Below are 26131 nucleotides of genomic sequence, written 5' to 3'. Positions count from 1 at the left end.
GAATGTAAGGCGGGATCTCTAGTGATGAGTGTTTCCCAAATTTTCAGAAGCTTAATGCAACCATATTTATTAAGATTTGGTTGATTTCTAAGAGCTGCTGCTGCTTCTAAGAATAGTCTCTTTTTCTTGAATTTGCTGTGATGGAGCATGATGGTTTTCTTCATGATACTCTGTGGGTGGTGTCCAAGACATGGTCAGCCAAGCCTGAATGATCATAGTTGTGTTTACAGATGTAAGACTTGTGTTCCTCTAGGCGGATGGATGCTGACCTGCCTATCTGTCCAAAGTCTGCCTATCTGTCCATGAGGCCAAATAGAGAACACATCATCTACATATCTTAGCCAGATAGAAGGTTTGAGTGGGGCTGAGGCTATGGCTTGTTTTTCGAAATTTTCGAAAAAAAGGGGGGAGAGAGAGGGGAACCCATCGGCGGTTCCTTCTATCTGCTTGTAGATTTTGTTCTTCCAAGAAAAATACCCAGAGTTAATGGCAAAGGAAAAGAGATCTAAGATGTCAGAAGGGAAAACTTTTTCTAAGAGAGATAAGGTGTCAGTTAAGGGAATATTAGTAAACAAAGAGGAGATATCAAAGCTTACCAATATGTCTGCTTTATTCAAGGTTAAATTTTCTATGAGAGCTTTAAAGTGGGTCGAGTTTTTTTATATAGGAAGTGGACCTTCCAGTGAGGGGGGGGGGGGGGTCAGAGAGTTAGCCAGCTGTTTAGACAGTCTGTAGCAAGGTGCATTGGTGGCATCTACTATAGGTCTGAGTGGGGAATTGGGTTTGTGGATTTTTGGTAAACCATACATATGGGGGAGGATGGGAGCGGAAGGGTTTAAGTTTTTTCGTGATGTCAGGGGGACCAGGAAGATACTTTTTTAAGTAAGATTTTTAATTTTTTAACTTGTGTTTTTGTGGGGTCGTGTTCTAGCGGGATAAAATGAATATTATCCTCCACGATCACGCTACCTACATTCTGCTAGAACACGACCCCACAAAAACACAAGTTAAAAAATTAAAAATCTTACTTAAAAAAGTATCTTCCTGCCCCCCCCCCCCCCGACATCACGAAAAAACTTAAACCTTTCCACTCCTGTCCCCCCCCCCATATGTACGGTTTACCAAAAATCCACAAACCCAATTCCCCACTCAGACCTATAGTAGATGCCACCAATGCACCTTGCTACAGACTGTCTAAACAGCTGGCCAACTCTCTGACCCCCTCACTGGAAGGTCCACTTCCTATATAAAAAACTCGACCCACTTTAAAGCTCTCATAGAAAATTTAACCTTGAATAAAGCAGACATATTGGTAAGCTTTGATATCTCCTCTTTGTTTACTAATATTCCCTTAACTGACACCTTATCTCTCTTAGAAAAAGTTTTCCCTTCTGACATCTTAGATCTCTTTTCCTTTGCCATTAACTCTGAGTATTTTTCTTGAAAGAACAAAATCTACAAGCAGATAGAGGGAACCACCATGGGTTCCCCCCTCTTTCCCCCTCCCCTTGCCAATTTCTATATGGAAGATTTCGAAAAACGAGTCATAGCCTCAGCCTCACTCAAACCTTCTATCTGGCTAAGATATGTAGATGATGTGTTCTCTATTTGGCCTCATGGCCCAGACACATTAGACTCCTTCCTCAGCCATCTCAATAGCCTACATCCAAGAATCCAGTTTACTATGGAAAAGGATAAGAACAATTGTTTACCCTTCCTAGACACCTTAGTCACACGCCTGCCTAATGATACACTTGCCTTCACTGTATACAGAAAACCCACACAGGCAGATACATTCACAAACTCTCCCACCACCACCCCTCTCAACAATATGGCATTATTAAAACTCTTACCAAGAGAGCCCACAATCTTTGTTCCAGTGGAACCGCCCTCACTACTGAGCTTAACTACATACACAACACTTTCCTCTCCAATGGCTACAGCGATTACAGTATCAAAAAAATAATCAGTTCCTTCCCCATCCTTCTCATCAACAAGAATTTAAAAATGCCATCACCATACCTTACATCCGTGGCACATCTGAAAAAATAGCCAAGATTCTAAAAAAGCACAACCTACACATAGCATATAAGCCCCACCGCAAACTTGCTACCCTTATCCGTTCTACGAAAGATCAGCTCCCTCCTCTCCATCACAGCAAATTCAAGAAAGAGAGACTATTCTTAGAAGCAGCAGCTCTTAGAAATCAACCAAATCTTAATAAATACGGTTGCATTAAGCTTCTGAAGATTTGGGAAACACTCATCACCAGAGATGCCACCTTACATTCCAGGTCACCTACAACCTCCCTTAGAGGGCGCTCTACCTAGATAGGACTTTAGTGTCACCCACGTGGTTGGGCTTAGTATTGTATGATATTTGTGTTATGTTACATTAGTTATTTTTGTAATCCCCGTAGATGTCCTAGTGACTAGGACGAAATATATGAAGTATTAAATTCTTTTTAATCCTTTCTGAGTGTTGTAAAAAATCATTAAGCCTCCAACATTATGATTTTATGTTAAGTTGACCATTGTCAAATGCAAAAGGAAAAGAACTAAGGTTATTTTCAAAATTTATTTCTAGATTACTCTTTTTCTCTTCAACGTCTCTCAACAACTCGTCCACATTTTCTGCAAACTTGTTAAAATGATGTCTTCTATATTTGCAGTTTCTTTGGTTGTTGGTTTTTGAAGAGGTAGTTTCCATGAGAATATGCTTAGTTATATGAAGCATAACTATGTTATTCTTTTATCTTTCAAGCATTTGGTTCTTAAAGAAAGGTTTGCAAATATGGGTAAGATTAAAGTGGAGAACGGAACATATGAAATTATCAACATAAACTCTTCCAGGATGGTAGAAATTATTCTGCACTGGATGCTATTCCATATCCCAAAAGAAATACGGTTGTTGTTTTTTTAAGAAAAAACAAAAAAATTCTTTTGGAAACATTAAAATACTTGCTGTTGCTCCACTGAAAGATAGTGTGGATATCATCATTTAGGGTGTTTATTATAGACAATCTTGAAGCTTGAGATGATGATGATTATTATTATTATACAGGCACCTCCATGGAGTCCAAAGACTCATCAACAGAATATATCATACCTCTCCTTGAACCCATTAATAGCCAAAGCACTCACAAGTGACTTTGGCAATCCATTCTACTCATTCACAACCCTCCAAGCAAAAAATCTGTCTTCAAACCCCTACTAACCACACCTTTATTCAACTTCCAGGGATGACCCCCGTTGTTTTGGTCAATCTAGCCAAGTGATGAAACATTTCCAATGCATCAATCCTATAAAACCCTTTAAGCAACTTAAAGGTTTCTATCATATCCCTTGTTTTTCTCCATTCAACCAACTTCTGCAATCCACACATCCTCAATCTATTCTCATAAGGAGCATTCCACAGTCCACTCACCACCTTGGTCACTTGCCTCTGAATCCTCTCCACCACTTCCTCATTCCCAAGAAACCCAGGGACCAGACATGAGCACAGTAATCCAGATGTGGACGTATCAAGACCTTATAAAGAGGAATAACAACCTTCCTTATCTCTACTTATCAATGTGTTCTTCAACAGTCAAGTAATCTTATGGGCTACCATAGCAACATGTCCTCTAAACTTTAACTCTGTCTATCACCACTTCTAAATCTAGAGCTTCATCTATTTCCTGGAGTACAGTGCCATCAATATGATAAATGGGCTGTAATCTATTTATCCCAAAATGCATAACTTTACATTTCTTCACATTAAACTGAAACCCATTATCTTTTGTCCATACTGAAAGCCTATTTAAATCATTCTACAAGCTCTCCATGTTGCCTTGATTAACTATTACTCTACCTAATTTCGCATCATCAGCAAACAACTGAATATTTCCTTTCGAGTTATTTCCTATATCATTTATGTATTGGGTTGGCAAATAAGTTTGTTCGGTTTTTCAGAGTGGAATGAAACACATTTTATTATACATATAATACATACTAGTCAGTTATATATTGACCCTCTTTATCAATGACCTCTTGCCATCTGTCCACCAACTTTAATATGCCACGTTCATGAAACTCCGAGGTTTACTGGAAAAAAACTGATCCAGGTGTCTTTCTTTTGATAGCCTCCTCATTAGTGAGGGTTTTCTCATTCAGAGAATTCTGCAATGATCAGAATAAGTGGTAATCGGAAGGTGCCAGTCTGATGAATACGGAGGATGCAGCAAAACATCCCAGCCAAGACGTAAATATTTACCCCAGGTTGTTAACGATGTGTGGGGGTCTGGAGTTGTCGTGGTGAAAGACAATTCCTTTCTGATTTGCCAATTCAGAACATTTTGTGCTAATTGCATGGGCAGTCATGTTAACTGTGAGCAACAGACAGTTGAATCAATTGTTCTGCCTGATGGTAACACCTCGTAGTGGACAACACCTTTATGATCCCACCACACAGAAAGCATGATCTTCTTTGGGTGCAATCCCACTTTCGAGGTTGTGTGCGATGGTTCGCTCTTGTGCCCCCATGATCTTTTACGTACCACGTTATCGTACACGACCTATTTTTCATCTCCCATAATCATCCGCTTCAAAAATGGGTAGTTTTCTTCGCAACGTCGCAGTGAATCACAGATGGATATGTGAGCAGTCATACTGGCCTCAGTCATTTCATGCGGCACCCAAACATTGAGTTTTGAAACATATCCCAGCTTGTGGAAATGGTTTTCAATGCTTGTATGGGATATGTTCGCTACTGCAGCAATCTCCCGCACTGTTTGTGATGGATTTTTGTCGACGATATCCTTCACAACACTGAAATCAACCTCAGTTGGGCGACCGGCGAAAGGTGCATCACTGACATCGAAATCTCCAGAACGGAATTTGGCTAGCCACTTTATAGGTCTCTGCAGCTCGTTTGCCTTTTTTGAAATAAAAAAGCAAAATATGCCGGTAATCTACGTTATTTCCTTCCATTTTTAAAAATATGCTACACACGCAACTGAAGTAGGCCGAATGAAAATTCATTGAAAGGTTATGTGAAATGTCACCTTTCAACTGCGCAATAGTGTTGTGCAGTAGCGCAACAATAGCGACAGGCAGAGCGACGTGAACTTGTACTAACGCATAAACCGAACGAACTTATTTGCCAATCCAATACAAATTAAACAGCAATGGTCCTAGCACTGAACCTTGCGGCACACAACTAATCACCTGTTTTCAACTCAATTCTGCCCCTCCATATACCACTTTTTGATATCTGTCCAGCAGCCACCCTCTTATCCACTTCCAGATCATCTGAGTTCCACAGATGATCTGGAAGACATGCATCACCAAATTAGTACAATGAGTACAGGTTGAGTGATTATTATGGGGGGGGGGGCTTCAACTATGGAGATATAGACAGGAATGAAGAAAGATCACATGGCAGGAAGGAAATAGAATTTATGCACCGCCTAAGAGATAATTACTTAAGGCAGCATGTGTGGAGGGAGAACTAAGAGTAGGAGGGTATTAGACTTATTCATAGAAGAGCTATCCATAACCAAGGTGATCACATTGCCTCCAATTGGTAAAAGTGACCATGCAGTCTTGACTTGGAAGATTGTAAAGCATGAAGAATATTCTATCAAGAATGGGTATATTGATTATGACAAGCTCAGGAAGAAGCTTAAATATGTGCCATGGCATAAAACACTGCAGGATATGGATGTTAGTAGTGCATGGAAGATAGTGAAGGGTCATCTAGAGGAAGCAGTATTAAATTGTATACCTAGTGTCAGGAGTGAATGGAAAGATGAAAAATGAATTCAAACAGCAGAAATGAAGTTTCTCAGAAAAACAGCTGGATATACCAAGTGGGACCATAAAATAAATGAAGAAATTTTTACACTCCCTGAATATAAAACCAATTAATTACTACATTAGACAGCATAAACAAAAATGGATAGAATATTTAAATCGAATGGACAACAGCAGACTACCAAAAATATTACACAGATACAAAATAAGTGGAAAAACAAGAATCGGAAGACCAAGAAAGAGATGGCATGCAAACGGAACAAGCCACATGGCCTAAAATCGATGTTAGGAAGAAGATCTACTGCAAGGAGGATTAATCAGGTAGTAGTTAGATGAATGAGAAATATCATTAAGTATGAGCTGCAGAAAAAGAAAATTCTGTGGAGGGTATATAAAGAGAAAGATGACCAGCAAATTCATGAACAGTACAAGGCTCAGGCAAGAAAGGTGACCAGCATGGTAAGGAAGGCAAAATCAGATTATGAGAAGAATCTAGCTCATTAGATCATGACAAAACAGAAAATACTGCATCTCTTCTGAATATCTATGAGTAAGAAACTGGTTGGAATTATGAAGAGTGAAGTCTCCAAGCAAGTTAATCCATATCTCTCTGAAAATCAACCTTCAGGGACAAATCAATGATGTCAGAATGATTTTTCAGAATTAGCAGGTCAGTAAAAACAGAAAATGGTAATGAAATATTGGGAAAAGTACACATCAAAAAAGGGAGAATTCTAAGCTTAATAATCTCTTGCCTGGAATGCCAAATTTGACAATACACATATACTACCTTTCTTAAAGAATGAATCATGCAAAATGAAGTTTAGAGATTTAAAGTAGACAGCAGAAATGCTAGATGGAGTTCTGTGAAGTTTTATGACATGCATCACCAAATTAGTACAATGAGTACAGGTCGAGTGATAACTATTGAGATATAGACTGGAAAGAAAGATCACATGCCGGCCTGGTTGGCCGAGTGGTTAGCATATCCGCTCTCCAACCAAAAGGCTGCGGGTTTAAATCCTGCGGTTGGCATGGATGTTTGTAATTGTCTATGAAAAATACTAATAGTGGACAGTAAATGGCGTTGGTGTAGTTGGTGGAGACAGAGAGCTGTGGAGCAGGCACCCTCCCTCGATGAGTCTTTGGACTCCCTGGAGGTGTCAGTAACAATAATAATAATAATAGCAGGAAGGAAATGGAATATATATATATATATATATATATACTTACTGAGAGATAATTACTTAAGGGAGCATGTGATGGAGAGGACTTGGAGTACAAAAGTATTGGACTTGGTGAAAGGATCAGAAGATGTATCCATAACCAAGGTGGCCACATTGCCTCTGATTAGGAAAAGTGACCATGCGGTTTTGATTTAGAAGATTGTAAAACCTGAGGAATATTCTATCAAGAAGGGATATATGTAGCACTACAGGGCAGGTGATTATGACATGCTTAGGAGGAAGCTTGAAGCTGTACTGGGAATAAAAATATGCAAGGGAAGGATGTTACTAGTGCATGGGAGATAGTTAAGAGACATCTAGAAAAAGCAATATTAAACAGTATACCTAATGTAAGGAGAGCTAATCAGGTAGAAGTTAGATGGATGAGTAATATCAATAAGCACGAGCTGCAGAGGATGAAAAAGCTGTGGAGGGTATATATGAGTACAGAGGAGGGTGACCAGCAAACTCATGAACAGTACAAGGCTCAGGCAAGAAACATGACCAGCATGGCAAAGAAGGCAAAAGCAGATGATGAGAAGAATCTAGCCAAGCAGCCCAAAGGAAATCCCAAAGATTTCTTTTGTTATGTGGCACATAAGAATGATTATGGAATGTTAACCTTAATAAGGGAAATTATGAGGGAAACCTTAATGAGAAAATTTATTTATTTAATTTTCTGGAGCATATGTTGTTCTTCAACAATGATTTAGAACTTACCAGCACATTCTGTTGTCTTTTCTTGTTTCCTGTATATTTTTTGAAAGATCTTCATAATAAACGAACATCCAAAATATACAAAACCAGCACATACTGCTGAACACAAAACTATTCGGCTAGCAGCCTTTCCTCCATCATCAGCCATGCTTGATTAATATAAAATACCCTTGAAAACAAGAGAAATGGTAAAAGAAAATTTTAATAGCAAAATCAACATTTCAAAATGTAAGGCTAATAATCAAGAAATCAGCATGCAATTCGGCATGCTGATTCCCACAAGCAATCTAAATAACAATTTATAAGTTTTTCTATCTTCTATTATAACCCAATATCATCCATTATCCTTTTAACCATACATCCATTCCATCACAATTTTTCCTTTAATCTCCTTGATTCCTTGCACTCTCCCCAGTTTTGCATCATCTGCAAACAGTTGTATATCACCAGGTAAACCTATTCCAATATCATTAAATACAAATTAAATGGTAACCGTGGTCCCAACCATATCTCTGAGGCACACAACTAGTGACTTTCCTCTTCCAGGATACTGCATACCAATACACAACTTGCTGATACCAATCTGAGAACCAGTCACCTATCCAACTCATTAATCTAGCATATAATCCCATCTGCTCCAGTTTAGTCACCTTGTGGTGTGGCAATCTATTCCCATGCTGACAAGCAAAGAGAATACCACTATTATCAACCCACTTTTGTATTCCTAGCTCTCACCAACCTCTCAAACCCATTAATTATAACTGCAGATCAGCCTATAATTTGTAGCCTTACCTCTGTGAATTAGCACAATTTTAAGTAAAAATATATCTAATTTCTGAGTCAAGTATGGCCAAATGGCAAACAAATCATTAAAATGCCAAATAGAAGAGCTTAGGAGTGATAGCAGTGAAAAGTCATTCTTCTAAGTGTTCCATAAAGTATTGGATAATTATAGAGACAGAGGATTCTTGTACTTCATTGTGGAGATGATCTTGCCATAAGAAGTAACCTGAGTGAATTGTAAAGTGAAATAATGAGAGGATGTTAGCCAGAAAGTAAAGTAATTCAAGTATTAACTCTAAAGGTACACTGGTGAAGAACAATTAGCTACAAGATACTTTCTACCAGCAAAGATCCTTTGGAACAAAACAAATATACTTCATCGCCTTTTTCAAATTTGAGAGCCTACTCAAGGAATGCTATGAAGCCATTCATATAAGTTGTTGGAAAAGTTGTAGGCATGTTGCCCAGATATTACAACAGTGTATTCAGAAGGAGAGCAGAGGTAATGAATAGTATGATGGCTGAATTGTGTGAGGCAAAGGGGGGATTCCAATTGTAAATCTGTGGAAAGTATTTGAAAGAAAGTTGGAATGGTTAAAGTTGATAGATTGCATTTGAACGGGTTTGGTGTAGGACATTTAAAAAGGGCATTGTTTTCTGAGAAGGCACAGAGTCAAGAAGTTAATGTAATACATGATGAAGGTTTACCTGTGAAGCAGGTACAACGAAATGGATTGTACGATAGGAGGAAGATGGATACGAGGATGAAGATGTGGTTACAGCAGCACAAGGTGACAGAATGCATAAAGGTGAGGATGAGACAGGTAGGAACAGAAATCAGAATCAGGATCAGGGAAACCAGGAGTGGTCAGACCGAAGACAGAGGTGTGGTATAGCAGCTAGAACAGAGAATGTTGGTGCAGGTAGAATGACCTCAAAGACACAGGGACTGTTATGTTTGTACACAAATGTAAGGAGTATTTGAAACAAGAAAGCTAAGTTTGTTAATAATAGTATTCAGCACTTTCACATTCATCGAGTCAGTATGATGAAAATAATTGGAATAAGTGAAACTTGGTTGTCTGAGGAGGAGGATGTGATGTCGGGAATAGAAATAGAAGGATATATAATTTTCCAGAAGGATAGAAATGTGAAAAGAAAGGGAGGGGGGGGGGTGCTGTTGATGAATGAAGAGGAATTGTGTCTACTAATTGTGGAAGTTGATATTGCATGAACAGATTTTGAATCCGTGTGGTGTGCAGTTGAAATAAACAGGCTGGTATATTTGATAGGATGATGTATGAGGGGTGGTCTGAAAAGTTCTCGGCCTAACAATGAAAAAACGAATTTATAATTTCAAAATTATTTTTATTTTTCAACATAACTTCCCTTAAGACTAATACGTTTATTCCAACGATACTCCAGTGCCATTAGCCCATCCCTGTAGTGGTTCTCAGTAAGATCTGCAAAATACCCCTCTATAGCCTCTTGATTCGAAGAAAAACGATGACCAGCAAAGCAGAGTTTTAGTTTTGGGAAGGGATAGAAGTCAGAGGGAGCCAAATCTGGGGAATAGGGTGGATGTTCCAACAATTCATAGTGCAGATCCCTTAATTTTCCCATTGCCAAAACACCTTTGTGGGCAGGTGCATTGTCCTGATGAAAGATAATTTTTTCGTCTAGTCTGGTTAAAAGATCGGAATAATATTCCCCAGTTATTGTTTTACACTTATCAAGATAATTAATAAACAAAATGCCTTCAGCATCCCAAAACTCCGATGCCTGTTGATAGAACCGACTTTGTCTTCTTTGGCACTGAACAGCTGGCTTCTGTCCACTGTTTTGACAGCTGTTTGGATTCTGGTGTGTAATGGTGAATCCAAGTCTGATCCATAGTAATAAATCGATGCACAAAATCAGTTTTATTCTTGTTAAAATGCTCCAAGCACTGTTTAGAAATTTTCATGTGAGTGCATTTTTGATCTGCTGTGAGCAAGTGTGGCACCCATCTTGCACAAAGCTTTTTCATTTGCAATTCTTCATGAAAAATATATCCTACACGTTCTTTTGAAATGCCTATAGACTCAGCAATTTCACACACTTTGACTTGCCAGTTATCCAATACCATATCGTGCACTTGATCAATGATTTCTGGTGTTGTTACACTTTTTGGATGTCCTTCACATGGATTATCTTCAAGGCTGGTATGGCTACGTTTAAACTCTGCCGCCCATTTCTTAATTGTCGAAAATGAAGGAGAAGAGTGCTCATAAACTTTTATGAACTTTGAATGAATTTCTTTTGGCATTAAACCTTCTTTCACAAAGAATAACATCTTTGCTTCAGACAGCTATAAAAAACATACTATTTGATAGAATGACTTGGAATTTCATGTGGATGCTTATGACAGATGTACCAACTTAGAAAAAAAAAATCATGCTGATAGTGTTGCCATCTATAGTCGAAGCCAAGAACTTTTCAGACCACCCTTGTAATAGGCCAAGGAATGCAGGGAATACTAATTGTGAAATGTTTAGGCAAATTAATTGGGCATGTAAAAAGAAGGTGATCCTGATAGGAGACTTTAATTACAGGATGACAGAATTAAGATGACAACCAGGAACATCCTGCAAAGGTATGTCCAAAATTATTCCTTCCTTATATTCTTCATATATCTATTATATCTTTAAAGCATTAGTAATGCCCTAAAAATTGAGTAAAAAGCTAATGACATCATAAAAGGGGTACTTCTAAACAAAATTAGGCAAAATAGCCATAAAAATTATATTTATTTAGAGGAGTAATATGGAAATTTTTTCAGAAATAATATCTTTAATTATAGTAATATAGAATGGAAGGAAGGGCTAGTGTGTGTGTGTGTGTGTGGGAACAAGGAGGATGTGAGTTTGTTGAATTTCTGAGAGATAAATATCTTAAGCAGCATGTTAATGTTTTGGATTTGGTGATAATGAGGTGCTGACACTGTAATCAGCTGGCGATAATGATCATGAGGTACTTGTTTGGTAAGTGATGAAACAAGAAAAAGATACTGCCAAAAATGGATACATGTGGAAGTATCAAGCAGGTGATTATAGGAAGCTCTGCAGTTAGTTAGCATCAGTACATTGTGTAGATGAGCTGAGTGGAAAAGATGTTGACAATGCATGGACACTCACAAGGCAGTATCTGACAAAAGCAATGTATTAGGAAAATTGGAAGTGAAAGAATCAGGCGTATCAGATGCTGGTTAAGTTAGATGTTAATAAGGCTGTGGAATGGATGACATATCACCATGTATTCTTAAGGAATGTGCACCACAGTTGGCTATGCCCTTGACCTGGTTATTTAATGAAAGCCTTGCAATGAGTAGGGTTCCTAAGGAGTGGAAAGAAGCAAATAATAGTACCACTTCACAAGCATGGTTCTAAGACAGAAATTTCCAATTATAGACCAGTCTGTATAACTACAGTTGTGGCAAAGGTGTTGGAGAGATTGGTTAAGAATAGAACACAGGATTGGGTTGAGGGACGTAGCATTTTTTATGATAGTTAGCATGGATCTGTAAAGGGTAGATCCTGTTTTAGCAATTTACTTGCATTTTATGATAGGGTAACAGGTGTTTTAGATAAGAGAGAATCATATACAGTAATATTCTTGGACTTTGCAAAAGCATTTGATAGATTATTATTATTATTACATAACATCTCCAGGAAGTCCAAGGACTCATCGAGGGAGGGCACCTGCTCTACAGCTCTCCGTCTCCACCAATCCACTAACCGCAACTACCTTCATCTACACCAGCGCCATTTACCACCACCATTTTCACAGACAATCACAAACATCAATGTCCACGGCGGGATACATTGGCCCAAGATAATTTGGTGTACAAGCTGCAGAAGGTGGAAATAGATAGTATATTGGTTAGATGGATCAGAGATTGGCACTCTGAACAATGCCAGCAGGTTGTGTATGATGGAGCAGTGTCTCAAAAAAAGGAGGGTAACTAGGTTCTGTTCTTGGACCCCTGCTGTTTAACTTGTTTGTAAATAATATATCATGTGTACTCACTGGGAATCTACAATTGTTTGCTGATGATGCAAAGTTGGGAAGAATTATAAGTAGAACTGCTGATGTTAATTTCTTTCAGAAAGATCTGAATAGACTTTTGACATGGACAAAGGAGTGTGGTTGTAGTTTTAATATCAATTAGTGCAAGAAAGGCTGTGCATTATATTGATGGTGCCATACTGCAGGAAGTGGATGAGATTAGAGATTTGGGAGTGATGGTTGACAGTAGACTGAAGTTTAGAGGGCATATTGCTAGTGTTGCAAAGGCTGCACATTGTAGTGCTGCTATGATAAGAAGTACTATCTAACATGTAGGGATAAGGAAGTGGTTGTGCCATTGTATAACGCACTGGTCAGACTACACTTGGACTATTGTGCTCAGTTCTGCTCACCTAGTTTACAGTGTGATGCGGAAACATTGGAGAGGATCCAGAAGCAAGTGAATAAGACAATATCAGCACTTTGGACTGCTGGATATGGAGAGAGGCTGAAAAAATGTGGATTGTAGAGTTTAGTGGATAATAAGAAAAGAGATGATATGATAGACATTTAAGTTATTGAGAGGATTTTATTGGATTAATCCAGATGAGATTATAAAAAGAGTAGAAGGGAGAGGGGAAAAACCAGAGGTCATCCCTGGAAGTTATGTAAGAGTGTGGTGAAGAGGGTATGTGAGGAGTGGATTTTTTTTTATGGATAATTGTCAGTCTGAATTTTAAACAGCGCAACACAAAATGTGTTGCGCTGTTTAAAATTCAGAAACCCAATTTGTGCAAAAAACTTAGTGCAAAGTTTTTTCTGAAAAAAATAAATCATTATTTTTTTTTTTTAAATGTAATTTCCACAACCTCCCACAACGAGTCTGCCAACTCCATAGAGGGTGAAATAAATAATCAAGTGGAATGATGGTTTAAATATCTCAAAATTTTGGGGATTAGTGACCAAATTACTACTAATATTCTATTTTTTTAGTTTTTTTTAAATATTTATTTATATGTATAGCACATCATTGCTTATGCATTATATTTAAAGTATTTGCCTCCGAAGCGCAATTGGAAGAACAATGGTACATTGTGTCCTTCGATTGGAATAGGCCTAAGTTCGATTCTCGTCACGACGGGAGGAATCTTTATCTGGACGATTTCAATCGGAGGTGAGTTAGCCGATCTCATACCGAGGTAGCAGGGTTTTTTCTCCCAGAAACTCAGGTTTTTCATCCCACAAAACAGACAAATCGGCCTTTCAGAACACGCAATTTACAGACAAAAATTACTAGTTGTGGTGGTGGAGTTGGGCGTTGGTGGCGTTGATGGAGATGATTCATAGTAGAGGTTCGGTGTAGTGGTTGAGACAGTTGTAGGTGTCCTCCCGCGATGAGTCTTCATACTCCTTGGAGGTGTCAGGAATAATAATAATAATTTGTTAGTTTCTCCAATAACATCATACTGTTGGTCTTAAAATGCACAAAAAAGAAAAAAAAAAAAAACAGGACATTTATTATAATTATTTTGTAACATCCCCAAGAAGTCCAAGGATTCATCATTGGAGGGCACATTACCCATTATTAAATTGTCCAGAGACAAACAACCACCATCAACACACATAGCCATTTACTGTTCACCACCACTGATAACATTTTTTGTCTGTAAATTGTGTACATTCTCTTGGCCAATTGTCTGTATGCAAGATGTAGCAGGGTTTTTTTCTAGGAGGAAAAAAACCCTGCTACCTCCATATGAGATCAGCTAACTCATCCTCAAATGAAAAAGTCCATATAAAGATTCTGCTTGTCATGACAGGAATCAAACTGTGGTATTTTCCAAATGAAAGATGCAAAAGGGTGAAGTGCATTTTCATGTTATATGCTTTGTCTTACTTAAATAATTTTATGCATATAACCTCTTCATTACAATTTGACTGAGTAGGAAAAATTGGGTTTACAGTGAAGTAAAAGGCAGGTTACAATATGAAGCAAGTTTTTCCTGTTGTCATCTCTAAGCCAATGATGTGCTGTAAAAAAGTATTAAACATTGAAAAAAAAATCTTGCCATATTTTGAGAGCACGAGATTGGATGAAAAATGTTTAGAAGCAGTAACTAGTGCAATTGGGAAAAATATGTCACAGATAGTACAATTGATGAAATAACGAAATATGAAAAACAGAAAAAAAGGTTGAAGAGAAATGGGTGGGAAAAGAAGCTAAGCTAAAGGTTATCAGGACCAAATTTATTAAGACAGTTTAGAAATCATGAAAATATAACAAGGATCTGTATTGATGTCCAGATCTGGAAAATGCATAGTGCAAATGGGACATTAAAACTGAAGAATGAGCAGGAGGTGACTGAGAGTAAAATCAGATATAAGGCAAGGATGCATGCTCTGTTATTTGTAATATACATCAGTGTTTCACAATGTCTTTAAATGATTTGCTTTCCTTTAAAACTTCATCAGTGGAAGTGTTGCATATCACTTGGAGGAGTGCAAATCACTCATGTTGATGTTTAATGGAGGAAACACACATCTAAATATAATAATTAGCTAATTAAATTTATTTACGTGATTAATTTATAAACCAATATTTTGTCTTGGTCACCAAGGCATCTTCATGGGCAGAAAGATATGCTAAGCATATGCTCACAAACACGCCAAAAGGAAGGCAAATACAGTCTAGCACACCCTCTATGGGCATAGTGGTGGAATCTGGGTGCAATCTCACAATGATGGTCTCCCAGATTTTTGGCAATGTGATGCAGTCAAATTCGTTTAGTTTTGAAGAATTTTGTAAAGCTGTGGTGGATTCTCTCTGATTTCTGTATAAGGAGGGGGGGGGGAGATTCTTGCACTGGATCCAGTGATCTCTAAACATGGCACAGTCTATCCATGACATCTGCATCACAACCATTCAGAAGTTCAGAATGGCAGTGATGCAAATGATGGACGTATTTTCTGTGTTCATCTAGGCAGATATTTGCTGCTGTTCTGATTTGTCTGAAGTATTAAAGTTTGCAGGAATACAAGATAATGTAAACAATAGAATGATCAGGATGGTGAAGTGGATTTTTTGGTGAGTTCGCCTCAAAAAAATTGCACATCTTAAAAGATATAACATACAGACCTAGTTCAGGCAATAGCAAAATTAGCTATCCTTATCTGCTAACTTATTTGTTGACGATAGCTGCAAAATTACAACCAACAAAATTAGAAGGTAAAGAGGATATTAGGTCTGAGGGAGATGGTTCAGTTCAGGTTTTTCTGGTGTGAGATAGAGGCAAATGACACAAAATGCGTTGCTAAAGACCAGAAGTTCCACAGGAAGATGTAGATGCCATGAATCGGCAGATTAGCACGAGTGTAGGCCGAACAATTATTAAGGGAGATTTAACTATGGGGACATTGATTGTAGGGAGGAAAAGGGGCATGGCAAGATGGAAGTGGGATTTATACAGTTGCAAAGGATAATTACATGAAGCAACATGTTATAAAGGGGACAAGGGGGGTTTGCAGGTGTTGGATCTGATAAAAGCATCAGAAAATGAATCCATGACCAGGTAGACACTCTGGCTCCAATTGGGGAGAGAGTGACCATGCAGCCTTGTTCTGGGAAGATGTCAAATATGCAGAGTTCTCTGTCAAGAAGGGGTTTATGTTCAATTATAAGACTGGTGATTATGATAGACTCAGGAGTCATCTTGGAACACTGCCATGGCTTGAGAAGCTACAGGGAAATAAGGTCAGTAATGTAACAAGTGGTCAGAGATTGCTTGAGAATAGCAGTATCAGACTGCATACCCAAGGTCAGGAGTCTAAACGAAGTTAGAATTAAGTGAATGAGTGGGGATTTAAAGCAAGAGTTGCAAAAAAAGAAAATATTGTGTAGGAAATATAAAGAAAAAAGTGATCAGCATACACATGAGCACTACAAAATGCAAGCAAGAAGGGTGACTACTAAGGTAAGGAAGGCCAAATCAAACTATGAGAGAGATTTAGCCAAACCAGCCAATGTAAACCCAAAAGAGTTTTTTCGTTATGTAGCAGGTAAGAAGAATTTAAACAATGCTCGTGGTAGGAAGTTGATTGAACCAAAAGAAACAGTTGAGTTGGTGAGTGAAATTTCACAAAGGTGTATCATCCAGGTGGTGATTTTACAGTTGCTGATGTTACAGAGATGCATATCGACACTGAGGTAGATGAACAGGAGGTGTTCGGTATATTACAAAATATGAATATGAAAACAGCAGTGGGACTGGATGGCATATCAGCTCATGTACTACATGAATGTGCAAGAAAATTGGCATTGCCCTCCAGTAGTGCACTCAGGATTTAATCTTTGGGGGGGGGGGGAGTAGACGATTTGAGAATACACACTATGCATTGCATACGACCTATGACTGTGCATCTGCAATGATCACTAATTCATAAGTAGTATAGAAATAGAAAAAAACAACCCAACATAAATTTTAAAAAATGAATTTTAATTAGGAAAAGAGTTTTGAAAAAATTTCTAGTGTTTTTTCCTTTTTCTTTGGAGGGGGAACCAGCCCCAAAGGACAAGGCACCCATGAGGCAAGTGAGTGCAAGAATGACCAAGTGCAGAATCTCCTCTCTCTCAAGCAAAAATATTGAATAGGATAGTTATTTCAGGAAGTAAAGGCAGATGGGGGATAAAGGGATGTTGCCATTTCTATATACTAATGGCAGAAGTATAAGGAACAAGAGGGAAGAGTTTTTGATATTGATTAATGCAACCTCACCAAAAGTTATAATTAGTGAGACTTGGTTAACAGCAGATGATGTAGTTAGAGGGATAGAATGTGAAGGGTTTAGTATTTCAAGGAAAGATAGAGAAGATAGGATGGGAAGAGGAGTACTGCTGATGATAGTAGATGAATTGTAGCCAAAAAGAACAGGAGATAGGGTGGCTGTTCATTTGAAGCAGTCTGGTGTTAAATTAAGGAAACTAGTAAGACAAAATATACAGTTGGTTGTTGCTATAGCCCACGGAGTTCCACAGATGATCTGGAAGACATGCATTGCCAAATTAGTACATTGAGTATAGGTTGAGTGTTTATTATGGGGGACTTCAACTATGGAGATATAGACTGGAAGGAAGAAAGATCACATGGCAGGAAGGAAATGGAATTTATACTCCTACTGAGAGAAAATTATTTAAGGCAGCATGTGAAGGGGACTAGAGGTGGGATTGGACCTGGTCACAGAATCAGAAGAGCTATCCAAAGCCATGTTGTCCCCCATACAGTATCTCATTTTCATCAATCCATTCCTGTATTTTTCCCTTGACTACTTTCTCCAAGACCTTGACAACGACTCCTGATATGCTGATCGGTCGGTAATTTGCAACAGTAGTCTTGGATCCTCCTTTATGCAGTGGAACTATTTTCCCCTCTTTCCACACCTTCGGGACTAAACCAGACCCGAGACTCAGATTAAACAACATGGTCAAGGACACTGATAATTCTTTAGCCGCTTCACGTAAGACCCATGGCGGTATACCATCCAATACCACAGATGTATTCACATTAAGGTTCTGTAATAGACTATTCACCTCCACTTCATTCATCACAATTCCCGTATAAATTAATGGTCCCTTCATTTTTTCAATGTCACCACCTGGATGATATACTCTTGCAAAGTGCTCGCTCAGTAATTCTACTATACCGACTGATTCAGTGACCTCCTTACCATCATCATTCCTTAAAATCATTCTGCCATGTACAGTTTTTTTTTCTTGCAGCATATTGAAAGAACTGTTTGGGATTCTCTTTAGCTTGCACAACTAGTTTCCTTTCATAATCCGCTTTTGCTTTTTTTTACCACACTTGTTACCCTTCTAGCCTGCGCTTTATACCGTTCATGTGCCTGCAGGTCACCTTTTTCTTTAAATTCCCTCCACAGTTGTTTCTTATTTTTGCAGCTCAAGTTTAATGGTGTTATTCATCCATTTAATCCCTACTTCTTTTACTATTCACATCCTAGGTATACAATCAGCCTAACCTCCTTTAAATGCTCCTTGACCGTTTCTCAGCTTTATCGACATCCAGCCCTTGCAGTTTATATGCCATTGCACTAATCCAAGCAATCTCCTAAGCTTGTCATACTTGCCAGCACGGTAATTCCACATATACTCTGTCTTAATCGAAAAATTCCACACCTTTAGCCACCTCCCAGGTCAAGACCTTATGATGACACTCTCACCAACAGGTGGCAACATGGTCATATTCATTACAGTCAAATTCTCAGATGCTATTACCAGGTCAAGCACTCTCACACCCCTAGTATTTTCAATTACATGCTGTCTCAGATAGTTATCCCTTAATAATTGAATAAAATCCATTTCCTACCTCACACGTGTCCTCTCCTCCTTCCAATCAATGTTACCATAGTTGAAATCCCCATAATAATTATCCTCCTTCCACTCATTTCATCAATTTGTTTATGCATACTATCTCCACCATCTATTCCATCACCTGGTCTATAGCAGCACCCAACTGTATATTTTGTTCTGCCAATCTCAATCTCACACCAAATAGCCTCATATCAGCTCTTTTCACTATCCTGCAATACAACTTCAATTATCCTTGGCTGCAGTTCATCAGCTATCATCAATAACACTCCTCCTCCCATTTTATTCTCTCTGTCCCTCCTAAATACACTATAATCTACACATTCTATCCCACTAACTATATCATCTTCAGTCAGCCATGTTTCACTAATGCCAATAACCTGTGGCCAGGAAGAGCCAATCAAGGCCAACAATTCTTGTTCCTAATACTCCTGGCATTAGTATACATGAAATGCAGAGGTCCCTTTGTCCCACCCCTATCTTGATGTGTTATTCTAACTATCCCATTCCAATTTCTTGTCCTTAGTACTGGCTCGGGTACATTATATAAATTTTGTACATTATATTTATAAGATTGATGAAGGGGGTGAATGTTTCAGTAGTTGGTTATAGGGTCCAGAAGAAGGGGTAATCTCTAGAAGTTGGATAGGTGTGGTTAGTAAGGGGGCTTGAGGACTAGATTTTTTGCTTGGAGAGTTGTGAATGATAACAGGTTGCCCGAGTCAGTTGCGAGTGCCTTGTCTGTTAATGGGTTTAAGGAGAGGTATGATAGAATGTGTTGATAGTTTGGGTTTCCTGCAGTGAGTCTTCGGATTTTATGGAGGTGCCCATAAAAAAATAATAATAATAACCAGAATATCTTTATCTTCAGCTTTTATATCACTTTTATGATTGGTGATTTCTTTCACTATATTCTTTCCTTCATTTTGAAACCTCTACAACAGCCACCAGAAGATTTTGCCACCTTAACTACCTTAATACACAGCTTAACTCTCTTAGGGCATCTGTGACTTTTTTTGTTTTGCTTGAACTTCTGTGATTTGCTAAGAACTTTCAATATGCTTTCTTCTTCCATAACTGCCTCTTTAACTTCTTGTGTCCAAACCATGAAGGTCTGATTTTTCTATCATTGCCTGCCTAGTTGAATCAATTAATGTCTTCTGAGTTTGCCACTAAGACTCTGAATTTTTCAAACTCATTTTTTTCTGAAATAATATTTGTATATCTGAGCACAGTTCAGCTCTAAGAGCTGCTTCTTTTTAAAACATTCTTTTTTTTTTCTTTTTGATATGGTATTGACATTTATCCTGTTTTTAAAACTACATGATCATTACTACTTCCAATTTCAAACCTGAACCAGCATGAAGGTATCACTAATCAAATGATAGCATAGTCAATGCTATCATTTCTTCTTTAAAATTCTTTTTTCTTGTAACTTCTCTCCATGTGAATTGTGTACACATCTTTATGTTGAAGCACAGTGTTGATGAGGACTAGTCCATGTCCTGAACAGAAAGCCAGCCAACACTTACCATTATTATTAACTCTGCCTTTTTCTGCAAATTTTCTCAGAGCATTCTACATGCCTGGCATTCATTTCCCATCCTGCCATTCCATTTTATTTATGTCAGCTGCTTTCTCTAATGATTCAAAAAATTCCTCCTTCTTCCTTAGTAGATCCTTCTGTAGGACCATGGGCATAAACGAATTTCACTATCCAATTTCCCATTTTGGAAAATTGGACAATTTCAGCTAAACTGCCTAAAAATCAAGAAGTTTATATTAGTGTTTGGTGTTGAATGCTATCACTACTTCCTCCCTTCTCTGACTACTGGCCAAATATTATAACATCCTGTATTTATTATTTTGCAGGATCTCACCTATTTAACTCTTCTTTGTCTCAATAACACCAATTAAGTTCATGTGTAATCTCTAGTTCTTCTACCAGTTCAATTTCCTTTCTGTTGATGCTCCTTATGTGAATAATGCTTATCTTCATTTACTGTGATATTGTTGTTTAACCAGGCAACACCTCAACCAGCATGAAATTGCATCACGTTGTATTATTATTATTACATGACACCTCCAGGGAGTCCAAAGATTCATCAAGGGAGGGCACCTATTCCACAACTGTCCGTCTCCGCTACTACTTTCATCATGACCAATGCCATCTACCGCCCACCACCACCACTAGTATTTTCACAGACAATTACGAACATCCATACCCATGGTGGAATTCGAACCTGCAGCCTTCTGGCTGGAGACTGGATATGCTAACCACTCGACCAACCAGGTCGGTACATCATGTTTATCTCTGGGTTCAGGAACAAATACAATTTGATTGGCTAAGTCTAAAATTTGCAGCTCATCATTTATTCGGTTCTAGTGGATACCCACTAATAGGATATAACAGGTGAAGGTGAGATTGCACATTAGGTCAGAGGCCCCAGTCAGTTCTTAAAAGCTGAGTGGAGGTCTCCTCCCAGTTATCTGGCTTTAACCCTTAGGTACACTCTGTTAAGAATCTGGTTTACTTCATAGCAATAAATAATTGTTTATTTTGTTCTGGAAGTGTATTGTATTTCATATTGAACACATAATTTTTATAATTATGTGTTCAATATGAAAAATTTTTATAATTTTAAGAAATTATTATTTCTTAAAAATCATAAAAGATTCCAATATATATCCAGTAAAATGTGGCACTTTCATTGTCTTACCATATTAATCTGATTTAGTGACATGATGTAATCATTATTTAACAGGTACTCCTGCTCTAACTTGTGATAAGAATATCCAAAAATATCCACTTGCTGAATGCTTTATTTTAAACTTCATTTTTTTTTTTTTTATGTTCACAATTACTGAGTAACCTTTACAATCAACTTTAGCAGTAACAGACACATATTTTGTTCGAAGTTTTTTCACTTGGTTGACTATAAATTATATATTTAGTTTAATCCTTTATCCAAGTGTAAGCAAACAAAGTTTGTGCCTGAAGTATCTTCAGGGCTGGGGCAACTCGAGGCAGAGGTGGACTGACTTCACATCACTTGCCTTAGTATCCCATAATGCAAAGCACATCTCCTTGTGGACATGTATAATGCTATGCATTATGGGAAGGGTCACTACCCAGACCGGTTTCGACCTTTATTGGGATCTCTTCAGTGGGAGCCAGACCCAGAGGTGATACCAAGGTTGAAGAAATGCTGAAGTCATATTTCCACATATTAGTTGCCAAGGTGTCACACCTTATTATTAAATTACTCTGGATTAGAGAAAGATATTCGAAGTACATACACTTGGATAAAGGATGAGCTGTGTGTATGATAAAAGGACCTCCCAGATGAGTCTTTGACTCCATGGGGTTTTGGGTAATAATAAGAATTAAACTAAATATATAATTTATAGTCTAACCAAGTGAAAAAACTCTGAACATCTTTCTCTAATCCAGAGTAATTTAATAATAAGGTGTGATACCTTTTGTAAACTCGTATCTGTAAATAATATATTTAGTGTAAGCAAACAAAGTTTGCTTACACTTGGATAAAGGATTAAACTAAATATATAATTTACTGATACATATTATAAATCACATATTTTAAAACCTAATGAATCTTCAATTACCTGCCTAGATAATCATTAACCTAATTCGGTTACAATTAAATATACTATACAAATGTATACACGAATAGGAAACACTCACCACTGCAAATGTTTCCCTTAGAAAGAATAAACAAACCAGCCCGGGGACACATGCAATTAATAAACATGCTACTCTCGCCTGATGGCATGGCCGTGACTACTTCGGTGTAATCCTACGCAACATCCTATTCAGAAAAGTAATGAAGCTTTTCATTTTTAATAAATATCTCACCATTGTTCTTAAAGCGTAAACGCAGTTCCTTCTTTCACGACTGTACACAGCGCAACGATAAATAATAACGATAAGTCATTCTTTTCGAAGTAACAATCCAATATATCTTTCGATTGTGCAGCAGCTAGGATGCAATACTATTAACCAACACAATTTTTTTAGCTTAAATCACGATATTCGAACATTTTTGTTATCGCAGTTTTGGCCTGTTCGTTTTAATAATCTCATATATTATTTATGATTAAAATGTTATTCTTAATTGATATAAATATACATATTTATTGGTAAAAAAACTATTTGGATATAATTTGATGTGAGGTGGAGGTTAACCTTAACAAAATAAATGGTAGGAAGCATGACAATAGAGATATAGAATACACAAAATAATTCGATAGCCACCAAGCGTGTAATAATAACAGATGGTTTTGGAGTATGCGATATAACACTAGAAAGAGGGCACCACATAGTTACTGACAGCGAGTGAGTGATAATTTTTCATTGAGAACATATGGGACAAGGAATTCGGAGATCAATAGTCTCGGATTTGAAAGGATAATTTCTTCTACCTGCAACTTGTGACAGAGAGAGACCGTACTAGACGGAATTTCTGACATAAATAAATAAAATAATTCGATTTAGAGAAAATGTAAGCGGAAAAAGTGTTAAAAAAAGATGCACGCGAAGGACAAAATAGGATACAAAAATCACAGATTTGGGAGAGATTGAAATTAATGCTTATGGAGAGAGTTTATGGTTATTTTGCTTAATGGTAAGAAGATTAATCATGTTCTTTTTATTATTATTTCGTATGGAGATTCAACGGCCGTGAGCCCATATTACGGGGAGGAACGGCACCACCTCCATCCCCCCTATTTTTATCCGGGCTTGGGACCGGCATAGCTGACAGTTCAGACCTATGGCTGGAGGGATCGTTTTAGGTATTCCTGACTGTATCCGTGTGTGTGGTCTCACGAGGCCGGTTTGCCTGTTTGCGGGATGAAAAAAACCAGCTAAACTGGGGAGAAAACCCTGCTGTCCAAGCCCAAGACCGGTTAACTTGGCTATGGCGGAGTAAGATCCTTAAGCTCCTCTCGCCGCCGACGGGAATCGAACCTAGGACACTCCTTCCCCAGTCATTTGGTTGTGAAGCGTAAAACCACTACGCTTACCCTGCAGACATTAACCATGTAAAATAAGCAGATGGTGTCAACTTCAGAGGAGATATGTCAGACTTAGAAAGGAGATATTATTTAACCACCAGCAAAAAAAAAAAAGTATAATGTATTCTGAGATGAAAGCGGTACTCAGTGAAGAGAGACGGCTCAAATGTGCCGCCATCTCGTGGTCCCTAACCCTAACACAATATATTTAATGTCTGAAAATAATGTGGGTTCTACGGTCGATTTTCTTGAGTTTACAGGACGAAAAACCCGAGTTTCCGGGAGGAAAAACCTGATTGCCCGTCCCAGAGATCGACTAACTCGGGAACCAGTCGAAAAAAGGCTTAGAAAAATTTCCTCTAGTCGCCGACTAGACTCGAAACCAAGTCTTCCTTCTTGCGGCCAAGCGCCGTGGTTGGCAAACGCCACATCCACTGAGCTACACTGGTATCTATTATTATTATTATTATTATTATTGTTGTTGTTGTTGTTGTTGTTGTTGTTGTTGTTGTTGTTGTTGTTGTTGTTGTTGTTGTTGTTGTTGTTGTTGTTGTTGTTGTCAGAAAACCTCAGAGACGTGGTTTTAAAATTAGGCCATGTAATTGATATCCCCCTACAGCTTAACGACATTCAGACCGTAAATCGGATACCTAGGAAGAGCAAAAACCAAGGCTTCCCACGACCTGCACCAGTAATAATTCGTCTTAAGAGCAAGTCCACAAGAGACAATCTCATAAAAGCCAGCAGGCAGAAAAAACCAGTTGCCAAGGACTTGAACGCACAGCAAGACAATATACCAATCTTCCTATCCGAATATTTAACACCATTCAACCAGAATCTGTTGTACCAAACAAGAAAAGCAAAAATTGAAAAAAATTACCAATTTTTGTGGACCAGAGATGCCAAGATATTCATAAGGAAGTCACAAACTTCAAAGCCGATACAAATTAAAAGCACAGAAGACATAGAAAGGCTGCCACTGTGAAGAAAAAAGCCTCCTAAATAGTTCAAAAAGAAGCCCACAATAAAAAAAAGAACGTGAACCATCAAGACAGATGCAATAACACAGGATATATCGGCAATTTCACTTTGATCCGACCTTTCAGATCATTCATTTGACCTCCCAAAGATCTCTCTACTTCCAACACAGCAACCAAATCAATAACAAATATATGTATATATATATATAACCAGTATCACCCTCAGATAAGCTAATTACAAAGCTTCGAGGGTGCAGTTGAGTTACATCCCAGTAGTAGTATTTATCTAACATTACTCACTCAACATTCTGTAATGAATCCTAGTAATAAACAGAAAATGTGATAGTAATACTTCAGTTACATATTTAAGTTTAAAATTATATATTTAACTTACAATTTAAATTAAAAAAAATTGTTATTATGTAAACTGCAACATAAGTAATATTGTTTAACTTGTGAGTCATTAATAATAAACACGATTACTATGATTATTATTGATGGTAATAATACACACTTTTTACTCTTGTGTCAATGAAAAATTCTGCCAATGATAATGATATTAAGAATAATTATAATTCTTACTGAACCATTTTGCAAGAAAAAGATGCATTGTTGCCTAAATATTAGTATACTCATGTAATTATTTGAGAGATAATAAACTATAAAATAAATAATAATAAATAAAAATTATTGTTATTATTATAATTATGTATATTCTAAATTCAAAAATTCTGTATAATCCTTATTGTGAATATTATTATTGTATGTAATTTATACTGAGACATAATAAAATGTTTAAAAAAAAATTTTTTTAAATTATTATTAGTATTATTATTATTATTATTATTATTATTCCAACAACACAAACACTGCAGACAAACAAAACGAGGCGGTGGTATAATAATATTTACCAAACATAAACTAGAAGTAACAGAAATAAACTATAAATTAGAATACGCAGAAAACATATGCATCGAAATTAAAAACATCAAACAAGAAAACTCGCTGATATTAAACGCAATATACAGACCACCCAACTTAAGCACCACAAAATTCCTAGAAGAACTAAACAGATGGCTTTCAGCCACGAACGTAGGCACCTCAAAATACTTGATAATAATAGGAGACATTAATATAAGCATTAGGAACATAAATAACAACACA

The 26131-nt window shown here is 37.5% G+C and overlaps 1 protein-coding gene across 1 annotated transcript in view; it reads right to left on the bottom strand.

Annotated features, from left to right (window-relative positions):
• LOC150107354 (armadillo repeat-containing protein 10-like) overlaps positions 1-23129 on the bottom strand; it is a 92372-nt gene extending 69243 nt beyond the window's left edge. The window contains exons 1-2 of the mRNA XM_090391809.1: positions 22828-23129; positions 7742-7907 (exon numbers count right to left, since the gene is read on the bottom strand). Coding sequence (XP_090247935.1) covers positions 7742-7886 — 145 coding nt within the window. The 5' untranslated portion in view covers positions 7887-7907; positions 22828-23129. The remainder of the gene's footprint in view (positions 1-7741; positions 7908-22827) is intronic.
• Between the last annotated feature and the right edge of the window lie 3002 nt (positions 23130-26131).

This window comes from Typopeltis vanoorti, chromosome 4, assembly GCF_054136105.1.
Source record: "Typopeltis vanoorti isolate ZY-2024b chromosome 4, IOZ_Tvanoo_1.0, whole genome shotgun sequence".
In the NCBI taxonomy this organism is placed as follows: Eukaryota; Metazoa; Arthropoda; class Arachnida; order Uropygi; family Thelyphonidae; genus Typopeltis; species Typopeltis vanoorti.
This window is presented reverse-complemented; position numbering and strand designations above follow the sequence as displayed.